At 52.1% G+C, this 13096-nt stretch overlaps 5 protein-coding genes across 5 annotated transcripts; 2 read left to right on the top strand and 3 right to left on the bottom strand.

Annotated features, from left to right (window-relative positions):
* Positions 1–353: 353 nt before the first annotated feature.
* On the bottom strand, positions 354–7007 carry M436DRAFT_42609 (uncharacterized protein; the record flags this gene model as incomplete). The annotated part of the gene is made up of 3 exons (XM_013573539.1): positions 354–1865; positions 1986–3974; positions 4521–7007. 3 exons carry the CDS (start codon positions 7005–7007, stop codon positions 354–356), a joined length of 5988 nt encoding a protein of 1995 aa, XP_013428993.1.
* A 632-nt stretch (positions 7008–7639) lies between these two features.
* Positions 7640–8405, top strand: M436DRAFT_62204 (uncharacterized protein; the record flags this gene model as incomplete). Its single annotated transcript, XM_013573687.1, has 4 exons — positions 7640–7646; positions 7742–7797; positions 7999–8335; positions 8398–8405. The coding sequence occupies 4 exons, from the start codon at positions 7640–7642 to the stop codon at positions 8403–8405; spliced, it is 408 nt and encodes a 135-aa protein (XP_013429141.1).
* A 770-nt stretch (positions 8406–9175) lies between these two features.
* M436DRAFT_42205 (uncharacterized protein) lies at positions 9176–9568 on the bottom strand (the record flags this gene model as incomplete). Its single annotated transcript, XM_013573450.1, has 1 exon — positions 9176–9568. The coding sequence occupies one exon, from the start codon at positions 9566–9568 to the stop codon at positions 9176–9178; it is 393 nt and encodes a 130-aa protein (XP_013428904.1).
* Positions 9569–9979: 411 nt separating this feature from the next.
* Positions 9980–10942, top strand: M436DRAFT_62206 (poly hydrolase; the record flags this gene model as incomplete). Its single annotated transcript, XM_013573688.1, has 1 exon — positions 9980–10942. One exon carries the CDS (start codon positions 9980–9982, stop codon positions 10940–10942), a length of 963 nt encoding a protein of 320 aa, XP_013429142.1.
* Positions 10943–11052: 110 nt separating this feature from the next.
* Positions 11053–12840, bottom strand: M436DRAFT_80225 (uncharacterized protein; the record flags this gene model as incomplete). The annotated part of the gene is made up of 1 exon (XM_013573846.1): positions 11053–12840. The coding sequence occupies one exon, from the start codon at positions 12838–12840 to the stop codon at positions 11053–11055; it is 1788 nt and encodes a 595-aa protein (XP_013429300.1).
* Between the last annotated feature and the right edge of the window lie 256 nt (positions 12841–13096).

Raw genomic sequence — 13096 nt, forward strand, 5'->3', positions numbered from 1 at the left:
GCGCGATAATCAACAATCGTCTAATCGTAACATCAATAGTAGAGAAGGAAACCCCTTGGTCTGTGAATCCCAAAAGCAGAAAAAAAACAACAACATGCCTCGAGTGGGCTCAGGTATCCTTCAGAAGCGGAAACAAGGGGAAAGAAAAACACACTCCCAAATACCAGCGCCCATTTTTCAACCCTTCATCAATTCATCATTACAACGCGCGTTCCCCAAAAAGAAAGGTAAAAAGGAAAGAACCAAGGAGAAAAGAGAAGAAACGAGAAAAGGAAATGTAAGAACAACTCTGTGCGCTATGGAAATGTTCAAGATGCACAGATTGCACTGGTTTTGTCGCCTGAGACTGTAGATCAAGTAGCTCTGTCCTCGTCCACAGTAGCAGGCACCACAGCGCCAGCGAAGTAATCGCCATTGCCCTGCAGAGCACCAGTAGGGAGATCAGAGCCAATGCCAGAATCGCTAGGAGGAGCATATTGACCAACATCCTTGGCGACAGCAGTATCAACAGCCAAAGCAGGAGTTTCAAGAGGCTCAACGTAACGCTCGCTGTCAAGATCGCTGTCGTAGTCCTCTTCGTGGATGACAGAGCGATCCATGGTGCTGCGGATGGTGCTGCCGATGCTGGTGCGGCGGTCAATATCGCTGCCAGTCATGTAGCTGCCAGTCTCATAGGTGCCCAGCGTGCCCAAGCTTGTGCGGCAGCCGTCGTCGGTCATGCCAGACTGCGACTCAGTCCAAGCACTCTGGCTTCCAGCGTAGCTAACACTGCGTCTGCTGCTGTTGTAGTACGAAGAATCGAGACTGTCACGGCTGACGGGGCGAGAGTCATAGTCACGGCTCTGAGGACGGTACTCAGAATCTCTGCTCACAGGACGAGATCCGCCGTAGTTGCTGTCAATCTCAGTAACTTCTTCGATGTCATTTTCCTTGTCAGCCGCAGCACGAGCAGTGCCCCAGGAGATCTTGCGGAGCTTGTTATTCTTGAGAGACTGGCTGCGATTGATCGCGCCCTGAGCCGAAACCAGGCTGGGAGTAGGAGCAGCATATGCAGCAGCGCCAGATGGCAAGTTGCGGCTGATCTGGCTGAGCGACATGATGCGGCGTTCGCCGGTGTTGGGAGTGGTACCAGTCTTCTTGGGCATACCACGAGTCTTCATGGCCAGCGCATGGCTCTGCAGAAGGCTGGGTGTGGTTGGGGCAGGAAGCTGTGTGGTCGAAGCATCACTGGGCAGGCGCAGGTCGCGCATGAGCTTCTTCTTGGGAGACGTCTTAGGTGTCTTCTGGGTAAGAAGCATGGCACGAGAGTGGTCAATCAAGCCCTCGAGAATGCGACGTTCCAAAGCATCAGCCTTCTCATCCATGACGTGCAACTCCTCGCGTCTGATGTCCAAAGCAGTGTGGAGAGCAGAGACATCACCATTGAGGCGAGCCTTCTGCGCGGCCAAAGCATCCTTCTCGGCACGAAGAGCCTCGACAATAGCCTGGAGGCTTTCCTTCTCTTCGCTGAGCGAAGAAATGTCTGACTCGATGTTGTCCTTCTGAACTTGACGGCGCTCAAGGAGAAGAGCGAGCTCCTCAGCCTCACGTTCCTTGCTCTCTTGACCGTCGGTGATCTGCTTCTGCTGGATAGCAACGAAAGCGGAAACTTCGGCAGCGGTAGCCTTGACCTGAGCATGAATTTCATCCAGGCGTTCCATCTGAGCTGTAGCTGCACCAGCTTCACCGGCCAGGTTGACGAGAGTATCGAGCTTTTCGTGGACAGCGGTATCATTGACAAGCCTGTCAAGCTTCTCGTGGACAGCGGTATCATCGTACTTCTCAACAGGCTCAACAGGCGCAGGCAACAAAGCAGGAAGAGCACCCTTAAGCTCTTCTGTCTGTGCATTGAGATTCTCAGAAAAGTGAGTCTTGAGATTCTCGGCAAAGAGACCTTCGATGTGAGTCTTGGACTCCTCAGTAGCGGTGCGAATGGTGTCGTGGACGGTCTTGGCCTGCTCCTCAGCAGTCGCAGCAAGTTGTTGAGAGTACTCGTAGTGAGCACTGACCAGAGCGTTAAGCTCCTTGAGCGACATTGAGAATTGAGGGTTGTACTCGTTGGACTCGCCTTGGAGAAGAGCGACAGCCTCGACGACCTTGACGATCTCATCACGGGTGGTCTGATGCTCGGTCTTCAAGCCATCGTTGTGCTCATCCATCTTGAGCATAGCGCCCTCAACCTTCTCGAAGACAGTCTTTGAGTCTTCGGAGATCTTCTCGGTTGCCTCGTTGAAGGAAGGGATAAATGCTGTCAGAGAAGTTCCTAGAGTGTCGATAGAGAGCTTCAGCTCATCAGTCATCTCCTTTGTGCTGTTCAACATTTCTTTCTGCTGTCCAACTTGCTCTTCCATGGACTTGACCTTCTCATGTGCTGCGGCTTGAGCATCATCGTATTTGCTCATCATACCATCGAAGCAAGAGTCGACCTTTTCAGTGACAGCAGCCACGATAGCATCCTTGTGTTCGGCGTGCTTCTCGAGCAAAGTAGAGCTGTTCTGCTCGTGGTCAATCTTGATGCCACCCAGAGATTCGTGAGAACGTTCAAACTCGTTCTTGATAGTCTCCAAGAGCTCCTTGATGTCGGCTCCAATACCTTCATCGCCGGCGACCTTGTCATCGATTGACTTGATGGCTTCTTCGATGTCGGCCATTCCAGGTGCACCTTCCTCAACCTTGGCGAGGATCTCGGCCTTGACTTCCTCCAAGAAAGTCTTGACACCAGAGATAGCTTCGGCCATCTCTTCAGCCTCCTTTCTGCGGTCGTCGAAAGCCTTGGCAGTGATAGCAATGTCATTCTCGTAGCCCTCTCTGACCTTGTCATGACTCTCACGGAAGTCGTTGATGAGGCCAGTGATTTGTTCAACATCGGCCTTGGAAGGGAGTGCCTCGGGGTCAGGCAGGTTGAGCTCCAAGATCTTCTCCTTGATCTCAGTGCAGAGCATGCCGAGAGCATCCAAGTCTGCCTTGTCCAGGTGAGAAGCTGACTCTTCCTCTTCGTCCTCTCCGGGAGCCTTGGATTTGGAGTCCTCGAAAGCAGTGAAGAGGTCTTTGAGTAGGATCTCGACGACAGCAACATCCTCCTTGGTGGCAAGGCCATCGATGGCTTCTCTGGCACTGCGAACGACTGCCTCAACTTCGTCCAACTGCTCTCTACTAGCGGTCGTAGCGGGAAGCTCTTCGAGCTGCGCCTTGGTATTGCGTAGCAGAGTCTCAATAGCGTCAGTGTCTTCCTTGGTGACAGCGTTGTCAACCTCGACCCTTTCCTTCTCGGCCACGACCAAGAGAGTGTCTTGGATCTGGCGGAGAGTCTCCTCCATGCCAGACAGATCTTCCTTCAAGGCAAGTCCCTCAGCAGGAGCTGCCGACGTGGCAGGCATGTCGCCGATACTGGCAGCCAAGCCCTCGACCTTGATGTGCAATTGAGCAAACAGAGCTTCCATTCTGTCCTTGAGACTGGCGGGATGAGCGGCTTTGTCGTCTTCGCTCAACTCTCTAGATCCTTCCTCTCCAGGAGCATCGGCAAGAATGAGCTCGCTGCCCAGAGCCGAGGAAGAACGCTCGCCACCAGTCAGCTTCTCCAAGTCAGCTCGGAGGCTAGCAACGCCTTCCTTCAGAGTCTCGAGGATCTCGTAGTTGACGGTCATGTCCACAGGCTTGTCCATGATTCTGGAAACGTCGGAACGCATATTGTCCAGACCTTCATTGAGAGTGTCCATGAGCTCGTTGTTGAGGTTTCTATGCATCTCAGGGTTGTCGATCTTCTTCTCAAGGGAGGACTGAAGATCATCCAGACCGAGTCTGACAGCGTCGAGGACCTCTTCTGTGTCGGCGCGAGAGCCGCCTGTACCCAAAGAATGACGAATTTGTTGGAACTCGCCTTGAATAGCTTCCAGAAGAGCAGTATTGACGCCTGAGCCGCTGCTGGCAACAGCAATCTCATCCAGACGAGTTCTTATCTCTTCCAGAGGCGCTTGAGGAGATTCTTCGTTATCATTCTCACCGTTGCTGAGAACAAGGCCCTTGGTGGTGGACTCACGGAAGCTCTCCAACTGCTCCTTGAGAGCGGCCAAGGTCTCGGCATGGGCTTCACCTTGCTCAGAGCTCATCTGTATACGGATAGTTTCGACAGCCTCGCGAATATTCTCAATCATATCATCTCTCTCAGCGGCAGCACCGGACTTCACCAAAGTGGCGGCCAAGGTCTCACGGAGGTGGGCCAGCTCATCCTTCATGGAAAGCAGGAGTTCGTTGTCAGAAGTGCCGTCTTCGCGGTTGCCGACTTTGTCGTGAAGGGCATCCAGGCTCTCTTGAAGAGACTCAATGACTTCGGTTTTGTGGGAGTTCGATCCAGCAATAACAGCGTCGCGAAGAGTTTCGAACTCGGCCTTCATAGCCTCCAGTATGTCCTCGTTGGTCTCGTCCAGAATACTACGGCTAGCAGTCTGGTTCTTGAGCTCCAGGAATCCAGCTTCGAGAGCCACGAGGATTTCAGAAGTACTCGAAGGGCGACCTTCTTCGCCATCACGGGAACCAAGACCGCTGACTGCCTCATGCAGATGCTCGAACTCAGCTTTGATATAGTCAATCATCTCGTTGCGACCGTTAGATGGGCCCTCGGCGCAGTAGCCTTGGACATCACCGCGAAGTTGTTCAAGACCACTTCTGACGACATCAACAATCTCATCCTTGCCAGTGACATCCTGAGCACGGTCGACGTACGACTCGACCTCATGGCGCAAAGACTCGAGACCATCCTTAATGGCATCCAGGACTTGCTCGGTATCACGACCGTTGGCAGCAGAGTACTGCTTGAATTCGGTCTTCATCTCTTCTATGAGGTTGCGCAGTTGGTCCAAGACTTGCTCGCCGAAGCTGCCGAAAGGAAGAGTTGATCCATCAAGACTGGCCTTGACGGCATCGAAGAGATCGTCTCTGCTGATGTCGAACTCGCGAGGAGCGTTGGGTCCATGGTTCTCCAGACCTTCCCTGACTGCTCCAAGAACAATCGCATGAGTGGCAGCATTGTCTGGACCAGCAGACTTTAGTTCTTCAATGGATTGACGGATTGATGCCAGCAAGTCTTCCTTGAAAGATACCATTTCATCGGTCGATCTGGGAGGGTTGAACTCTTGGAGAGCACGTTGCATCGCGGATTCGACCTCCTCGATGTTGGCACCCGAGGCCGCAGTTGGCTCCTTGTTTGATCGGTAGTCCTGCAAACCTTCCTTTAGAACAGAAAGAATCTCATCACGTTCAAGACCGAATTGCTGGAGCTCGATCTCCGGTCTGAACTCTTCGATGGCATCCTTGACTGCCTCGAGAATGCTTGCCCTATCGAGGCCTTCTGATTGAGGCTGAGCCTGAACGAGGGCCGTGCTGTGCTCGGTGATGGCACTCTTAACGATGTCGTACATGTCTTTGTTCTTGTTTTCGTCTTGATGATTGGACATGATGAGCTGTTGTGAGTTTTGCTGGATGATGTGCTCCATATGCTCTCTCAGCTGAGAAAGACCTTGGTTGACAATCTCTTCGACATCAGTCTTGATCTGTGAACCATCTTCGGCAACTCTGGCAGTAGAATTGGCCTGGTCGAGCTGGCGACCGAGCTCACGACCCATGCCCAAGACTTCACCACGAAGGTTCTGTAGGAGTGCCTTTATCTCGTTACTCAAGCCACCGCTCTGAGAGGTGCTGTCCTTGATCTTGTGAAGAAGTCTGAGGATGTCAGCGCTCATGGCATCAATAGCCTTTGACTTTTGTTCGTCATCTTGAGCGTCGGATGAATGACGGACGAGAGCATGACTACCAGACTTTTCCTTGATGAAGTCAGAAAGGTCGGCTACCTTTTGAGCGGTTTCGATAGCCTGGACGTTATCCCTGCTGTGTTTGTCGAGCAGTTCTGACAAGGTCGATAGAAGACGGTCCTGGCCATCCTTGGTGACCATCTCGCGAATGATCTTCTCCAGCATAGCAACACTAGCGGCACCATCCATGGAGAAAGGGTTAGGACTACCAGGATCAAGGAAACTACCGTGACTGTTGGAGCGAGGAAGAGAACCAAACGGTCTTCCACCAGCGGGTGGTGAGGTCAGACCTTTGTTCTCGAGAAGGCCTAGACCAAAGGCAGATGATCTGCCGCCAAAGACAGAGCCGGCGTCAGAAGCGCTCACGTTGGAGAGCAAGTCGCGCAAGTTCCTGCGGATTTCTTCGTCACGGCTGTCAGCAGCCTGCTTCAGACCAATCAAGTCAGCAGCGTTGTCTTTGCTGCGACGGTTCAGCTGGGCCATCTCTTTCTGCATGCCAGACGTGATGTTCGTAATATTCGTAAGTTGTGCCATCATCTCGTTCAACGTCTTGGGTTCGCGAGAGGAAGTGGAATTCGTGATGTCGTTGAATGAAGACTCGGCGTCGCGGGCGGCCATGGTTTGTAGAGCAAGCATGGTGGCCGAGGGAGGAGTGTTCTCGCCGAGGATAGCTCTGGGACGAGAGGCTGGGCGAAGGTTGGGCGCATCTCTGAGGGCATTCCTGTCGGCAGGTGTGGGGGTGGAGTGATCCTGAGGAGGACTGGAGAAGTAGTCGGCTTCGGTAGGGCGAGTAGGTGAGCCTTGAGAGTTGGCGGTGGATCTAGAGGTGGGTCTCTCGGGAGAAGTGTTGCGCATGCCATCAAGGTAACTGCGCAAATCACGGACACTTCCTGTCTGGAGAGATTGTAGGCGGCGATGGTGAGCACCCTTGATCAACGACTTGTCGGGAGAAGTGGATGGCGGAGGGTTTGTGGTGTAAGCGCTGGCGGGCATGCTCTCGCGGGCACGCTCAGTCAGTCTCTGAGCGGTGGCCTGGATGTTAGCCGAAGCAGTGGACCGTGTGGCCAGGCCAGGCGAGTTGGGCGGGATAGGCAATGGTGGAGGAGCTCTGTCTGGGTCTGAGCTGTCCCACCTGAGTTTTGAGAGATGGCGAGTCAGTCCCATGGTCACATCTTGTGTGGTCAGGGCAGTGTTTCAGGACTTACATGGGCACCGACTGGCGACCAGAGTCGATCGACTCGCGATCGCTGTAGGCGGGCATACTGAGGAATGTGAATGCGCTGCGATGGGGTGATGATAGTAGGAGCAAGTAGGCGTGAGGTGCTCAAGAATGCACGCTAGACTGAGGAGAGCGTCACAACAACAATTGCATTGTACGCGGCGTGGGTATCTCGAGGAATTCGCAAAAAGCACAAAATCAGGTCGTCTGGATAATGGTGCAGTACAGATGAGAAATTGAGAACAGGAAACGGTTGGAGAGAGCCGTTGTGGTGAGTTAACGCAGGGCAGATGTGTACATGTTTAAGCGCGGCCGACGGTCTGTTTACCAAAGACAACACCATGCAGCCTCTCTGCGTTGCTACGGGCATCGTTAATCCCGGAGCGGAGGCTAAGGTAACCACTCGCTTCACCGCTTGCCCGATGCTTGGCGCTTCGAGGATGAGAGCGAAGCGCACGGAGATTGCCGACGCACCCGCACCCACGCTACGAAATTCACTCGACGCTGCCGACTCAAGATTTCGCTGGCCAGACGATTTTGACCGACAAGACATACTAACCGTCCCAACCCAGCAGCCATGAAGTGTACGTCCAGCGCAATCTCTTGCAGTCTCGTTCGCCATATCGACATGGAGAGCCGCGACTGCGCTCAGCAACAACTGCTGACAGTGTCCGTCTAGTCCTTAAGGTCGGCCGTGTTGCCATCATCAGCCGTGGCAGATATGCAGGCAAGAAGGTACGACACACTTTTCCTCGCGCGGATCGATATAGGAGATGGAACGACATACTTGCGCAACGAAAAGGCGCCGCACATGCACACAGAAAGAGCTAGGATATGTTATGGAACGCCAATCATCAAAACGCAAACATCTTCGACCATCGAACCGCAATCCGCACATGCACCACCGAACATTCCACTTACACTCTCTCGCTTTAGGTCGTCATCATCCAGCCCGTTGACCAGGGCACCAAGTCCCACCCCTTCCCTCACGCCCTTGTCGCCGGCATTGAGCGTTACCCTCAGCAAGTCACCCGCCGCATGTCCAAGGGTCGCCAGGCCAAGCGCTCAAAGGTCAAGCCTTTCATCAAGGTCGTCAACTACAACCACATCATGCCCACTCGCTACACTCTTGAGCTCGAGGGCCTGAAGGGTGCCGTCACCAACGACACCTTCAAGGAGGTTTCGCAAAGAGAGGATGCCAAGAAGAACATCAAGAAGGCCCTCGAGGAGCGCTACCAGAGCGGCAAGAACAAGTGGTTCTTCACCCCTCTCAGTATGATGACACTCCTGTCCTTGTCGCACCCGGACACCCAGACTAACATATACTTTTCACAGGATTCTAAACGACTCGTCAACGCGCGGTGCACTTCTTGGTTGGGGCAGTCTTCAAAAATTACTTCATGGACACGGGGGACTCAAGACTTAGCTGTCTTTTAACGCATGATCATGGGACATAGCGAGTCAAAATACCAACGTCTCGAACCAAAAAAGGAAAAGTTCAAAAAAAAATTCTTCCGACCCTCTGTTCAATGTCCAGCAGCAACAAGTGCAAGGATCCCTGGTACAAAGTTTGGGAGCGATACCACTGAACGACAAGACGCCAACACCACCGAACTTGCGACGAATTGCACTGCAAGGCTATCCTCCACCGAATGAGACACGCGCGAGCATGGGCAATATTCTGTATGCTGGTCGATGACACATTCTGTTTCACGACTATGTTCTGCGCTCGACGTTAACTTTGTCTCTTAACACCCGAAATGCAACGAAAAGTCATGCCACTAATACTTGTCTTCGATATGGTCATGCATGCTCCCGCAGGTCCGTTTTGTGCCATCTAATCGAAACACAGGCATTGCTCCAAAGTCTAGACTTCTTCGCTGTGACAACCAACTTGTAATTCCACAGGCCATCCGCTCATCTATCTTCTGGTAGCTCTAAGGTATGGTATCCTGCTCAAGGGCTGAGAAGCTTGTGATACATGCTTGTAAATTGATCTGGTATGGTGTCAAATATAAAAGATGAGCTCAATTCGTTTCTCCACCACCACGCAGCTTTCGACTGTCCACCCGACTACGTCCATCCCGCCTTATCCCCCCACTCACTTCATCACTCAATCAAGGTATCCAAGCAACCCAGCTCCCAACCCCAACGCAACCGGCGCCAACCCCCAATGCACCCACTCCATCCCCTTCCTTTGCTTCCTCGCAATCCATCCATCACCAAGAGCAGTGGCAACTACTGCCAAAGTTGTCAAACCCAAAGTCTTGACATTGCCGTATCGCCAAACGGCAACCATAGACAAGCCAAGCGAAACTTCTCTGAAGCCGTACAGAGGGATAAGTAAATCGACTAGCTTCTGAGCTTCAGGCGAGGAAGGGGTGTCGAGGCCGAAAGCTCCGATTACTGAGCGAGGGCTGAAGATTGCGCCGGAGCCGCCTAGGATGAGGAGGTGGCCGATGACGCCGGCGGTGTTGACGAGGTATGGGGATTGTGAGAGAGACATATTTGAAAATGGTTTGGGTGGTGATTTGTATTGTGTTGGTTCTCTGAGGTTGAGGAACGAATAGAAGACTGTATTCCTGCAATATGGCCTTTATCAGATCCTCGTGGTTGAAGCTCTTTATATACCATTCCTCAAACGGTGTTAAGTTGGACCGTCAGCCAAAACGCCGGTGTCCTAAATCCGTTATGCTCTTATGACCCTACTAAACCCGACATGTGCCTTGTGATACGCTGCATACCGCGAGGCTGACACTCCTCCAGAAGTTTGTGTGGGAAGGAGCGTGATAGTCTGGCACTTGCTGATGATTGTTAAGCAAAGCCACGACTTTTGACAGCACAGCTTCATTCCTTGCAGCTTCCATCCCAAACCTTACACCGTCCACGGCCAGACAACATCGAAATTCAGGACACGATGCCAAAGTCAAAAAAGCCTCTCTCGACTAGAGATGTGCCTGCTCGGTTCCTCGAGGCTTCATTCCTCGTAGGCCATGTCCCACAAATGGCATTGCAGTCCGACCCACGGGTTTCCTATTCCCTCTACGTCCCACCAGAGCCATATAAATTACTTGCCGCGAGTCCAGACAAGGATAATGCGACACAACTACCACTTCTAGTAAACATACATGGAACCAGACGAAATCTCTCTGCCATCTATGGCGATCTGAAGACCTTTGCCGACTCAATACCGTGTGCAGTCTTGCAGCCATTGTTTCCGGCCGGTATCGAAGGACCCAACGATCTAGACTCGTACAAGAGACTAGCATCCAAGAGTCTCAACTCAAATCTCAGATTACTGTCAATTCTCGATGAAGTTGGCACACGCTGGCCACACATCGACACAGAAAAGATTTTCCTAATGGGCTTCTCTGGCGGTGGGCAGTTCGCCCAACGCTTCCTATACATCCATCCTGATCGTCTTTCAGCCGTTAGTATTGGAGCGCCTGGAAAAGTCACACTACTCGATGAGCAACAAACGTGGCCCAAAGGAATCAAAGATGTTCAAAATGTGTTTAGTCGCTCAATCGATTTGGGTCTGATCACAGCTGTTGACATCCACATGGTTGTCGGAAGCAAAGACACAGGAGCTCATGGTGGTAACGACTTCAAGCAATGGCAAGAAGAGATGAAGAAGAAGACTACCAAGGCCAAAGATGCTGGCTCCGATCAAGAAGCTGCTCTGACCTCGAATATCGAGGCCTCTGAGGCTGGCAAAGGAAGACTAGGCACTCTGCTAAATGTTCAGAGGCTGTGGAAAGATCAAGGTATAGAAGCTCATCTTGATATTGTTGACGGAGTGGGTCACTCAGCAGATGGTGTTCGAAGCCGCGTTCTGGAGTTCTTCAGACCTCTCATGCAGACAACGGATAAACTCTGATCTTTTCTGGATCTTGGAGCGGGAGAGCTCGTCACAACTGTTTCATTCAGGCGTACTCAAGCACCTTTGCACGCTTTGAGAAAGATATTGATCCGATATCGTCGAACTGGCTAAACGCGAACGGCTCCCATGACATCGACCACACGTTCCATAAATGCTCGCTGCAGTTTAGCAGCTACGGGTACGTCCGTCTCGTCTGAGTGTTCCTCTACGCCCAGCGACATACGACCAATAATGCATACTGAGACGGCACTCTGATACTTATCACCCATCCTAGCTCTGAGCTCCTTCATATGCTTCGAGTCTGCCTGTATTAACTCGTTCCTGATGAATTCAGCCCAATTTCTGTTGGACAAATGGTCTTCAAGCCTCATGATTGACTCGATTGGCTTCCAGAAGGCGATCTCTAGCAGCACCAACCCCAGGCTATAAATGTCGAACGTCTTTTGATAAGTTGGCTTGAATTCGGCACCACGGTATAATGGATGGCAATAAAGGTCGTCTCTCGGGCCAACGACTTGATGCCTACCAGGCTGAGTTTTGTCCTGATCAGTGTCAGGACGTGCGAGCTCAAAGCCAGCAACGCAAGGCTCCAAAAGATTATGCGGGTCTGCGAAGATGACGTTGTGCCTGTTGATACCTTTGTGTAGCCAGTTCACTGCGTGCAGATACAGCAGACATGTGCAAAGTCTCTGCGCTAGCTGGACTCGAGCACTGAGAGATGGAGTCGAGCGACTGAGCATTGTACGCAAGGTCTCAGGAACCCCGGCAGATTTCAAGGCATCAGGACTCTCGAAGACAAGGCCAAAGCGGAAGTTGCGATCATCTTGCGCTGCATGATCGTTGTCGTCAAAGTATCCGTGACAAATGGGCGCACAGAACTCAGCAAGCTTGTTGAGCTTGAGCAGAACAACCAAGTCCTGGACCCTTCTGACACTGGCTGAGGATGCAATTAAATCATCTCCCTTACTACTGCGCTCAGGGAGGTAACCCCGCCACTCCAACCAGATGTGTCGTTGTCCTGGCTTGCTCTTGTCTAGGATACCAGCTGCACGGCCGTCAGAGCCCATTGAATTGTCCGATTCCTCGTCATCCTCCAAGAACGTGATCCGAGAGCGATCCAACCGTATGGCTTCTCGGTTATCGTCAAAACCTTCTTGTTGTGACCCTAGAGAATACTCAGAAGCAGTGTTGAGTTGCTTGAAGTTGGCCAAAGATGCCAGAACCTGGTCGCTTCTTGAGTATGGCGATGCGTCTGAAACTGGCTCCGGGCGCAAGACTGCTGCTAGTTGAAGGTGTTTCAATTCTTCGACAGATCTCAGCACTAGAACCATATCAAGCTGCGTTTTGCGAGTGAGGTCCATCAAAAAGCGGGATTGTTCGCCATGGAGGAGCTGATAGAGGTTCTCATTCAGTTCTTTGAAACGTCCCAGCAATTTCTCGAACTCTTCTCTGCTAAAAGCCACCCAGACGAAGCGTCGAGGATTCTTCGCTATATTTTTGAGGTTTGTCGCCATCGACAACCATCTTCCCTTACTTCTGGATTTTGTCGCCGGTGCAGAATTGTTGCCAGGATCTTTGGTTGCCTTGTGATCTCGAGCACGCAATTGCTTGAGCATCTCCAACATCTGAAAATCACTGGTCTCAGCGTCCACGTTCCTGAAGTCAGTCTTACTGCTTGTCTCAAATCTCTCTGCCATCTGCGACAACTCGTCCATCACCAGTTGCATTTCGGTGAGGATGGCAACCAGCACCAAGCGAATTGCTTTGACGCTCTCTGGAAGGTCTTTCTGTTTCTCGTCTTCCGCGCCATCAAAACCGGCTGCCTCACACCAATCTGCGAAACGAAAATTCTCATACTGCAGACGAGTCCGGAGATATTGATACTCTTCTGGCATTCCTACCACCGCCAGGAGGAACAGATATCCTAAGCGAAGTCAGGGCGTTTCTTTGCATGTTTCTCGAGCATTCTACCTTTTCTGCAGCCATCAAGCAGCTGAAGAGCGAGCGACACTGTTCCGACGGTGAAACTGATCGGCTCGATGGGAACCATTGTGGGAGAATAAATGACACGCAACAAAACCCTGCGCCTCGGCTTGCTTGACCATCCTTATACCTCACTTTTCGCTAATCTGCCGCTGACCGCAGGATCTC

This window comes from Aureobasidium namibiae (assembly GCF_000721765.1).
Source record: "Aureobasidium namibiae CBS 147.97 unplaced genomic scaffold scaffold_5, whole genome shotgun sequence".
Taxonomy (NCBI): domain Eukaryota; kingdom Fungi; phylum Ascomycota; class Dothideomycetes; order Dothideales; family Saccotheciaceae; genus Aureobasidium; species Aureobasidium namibiae.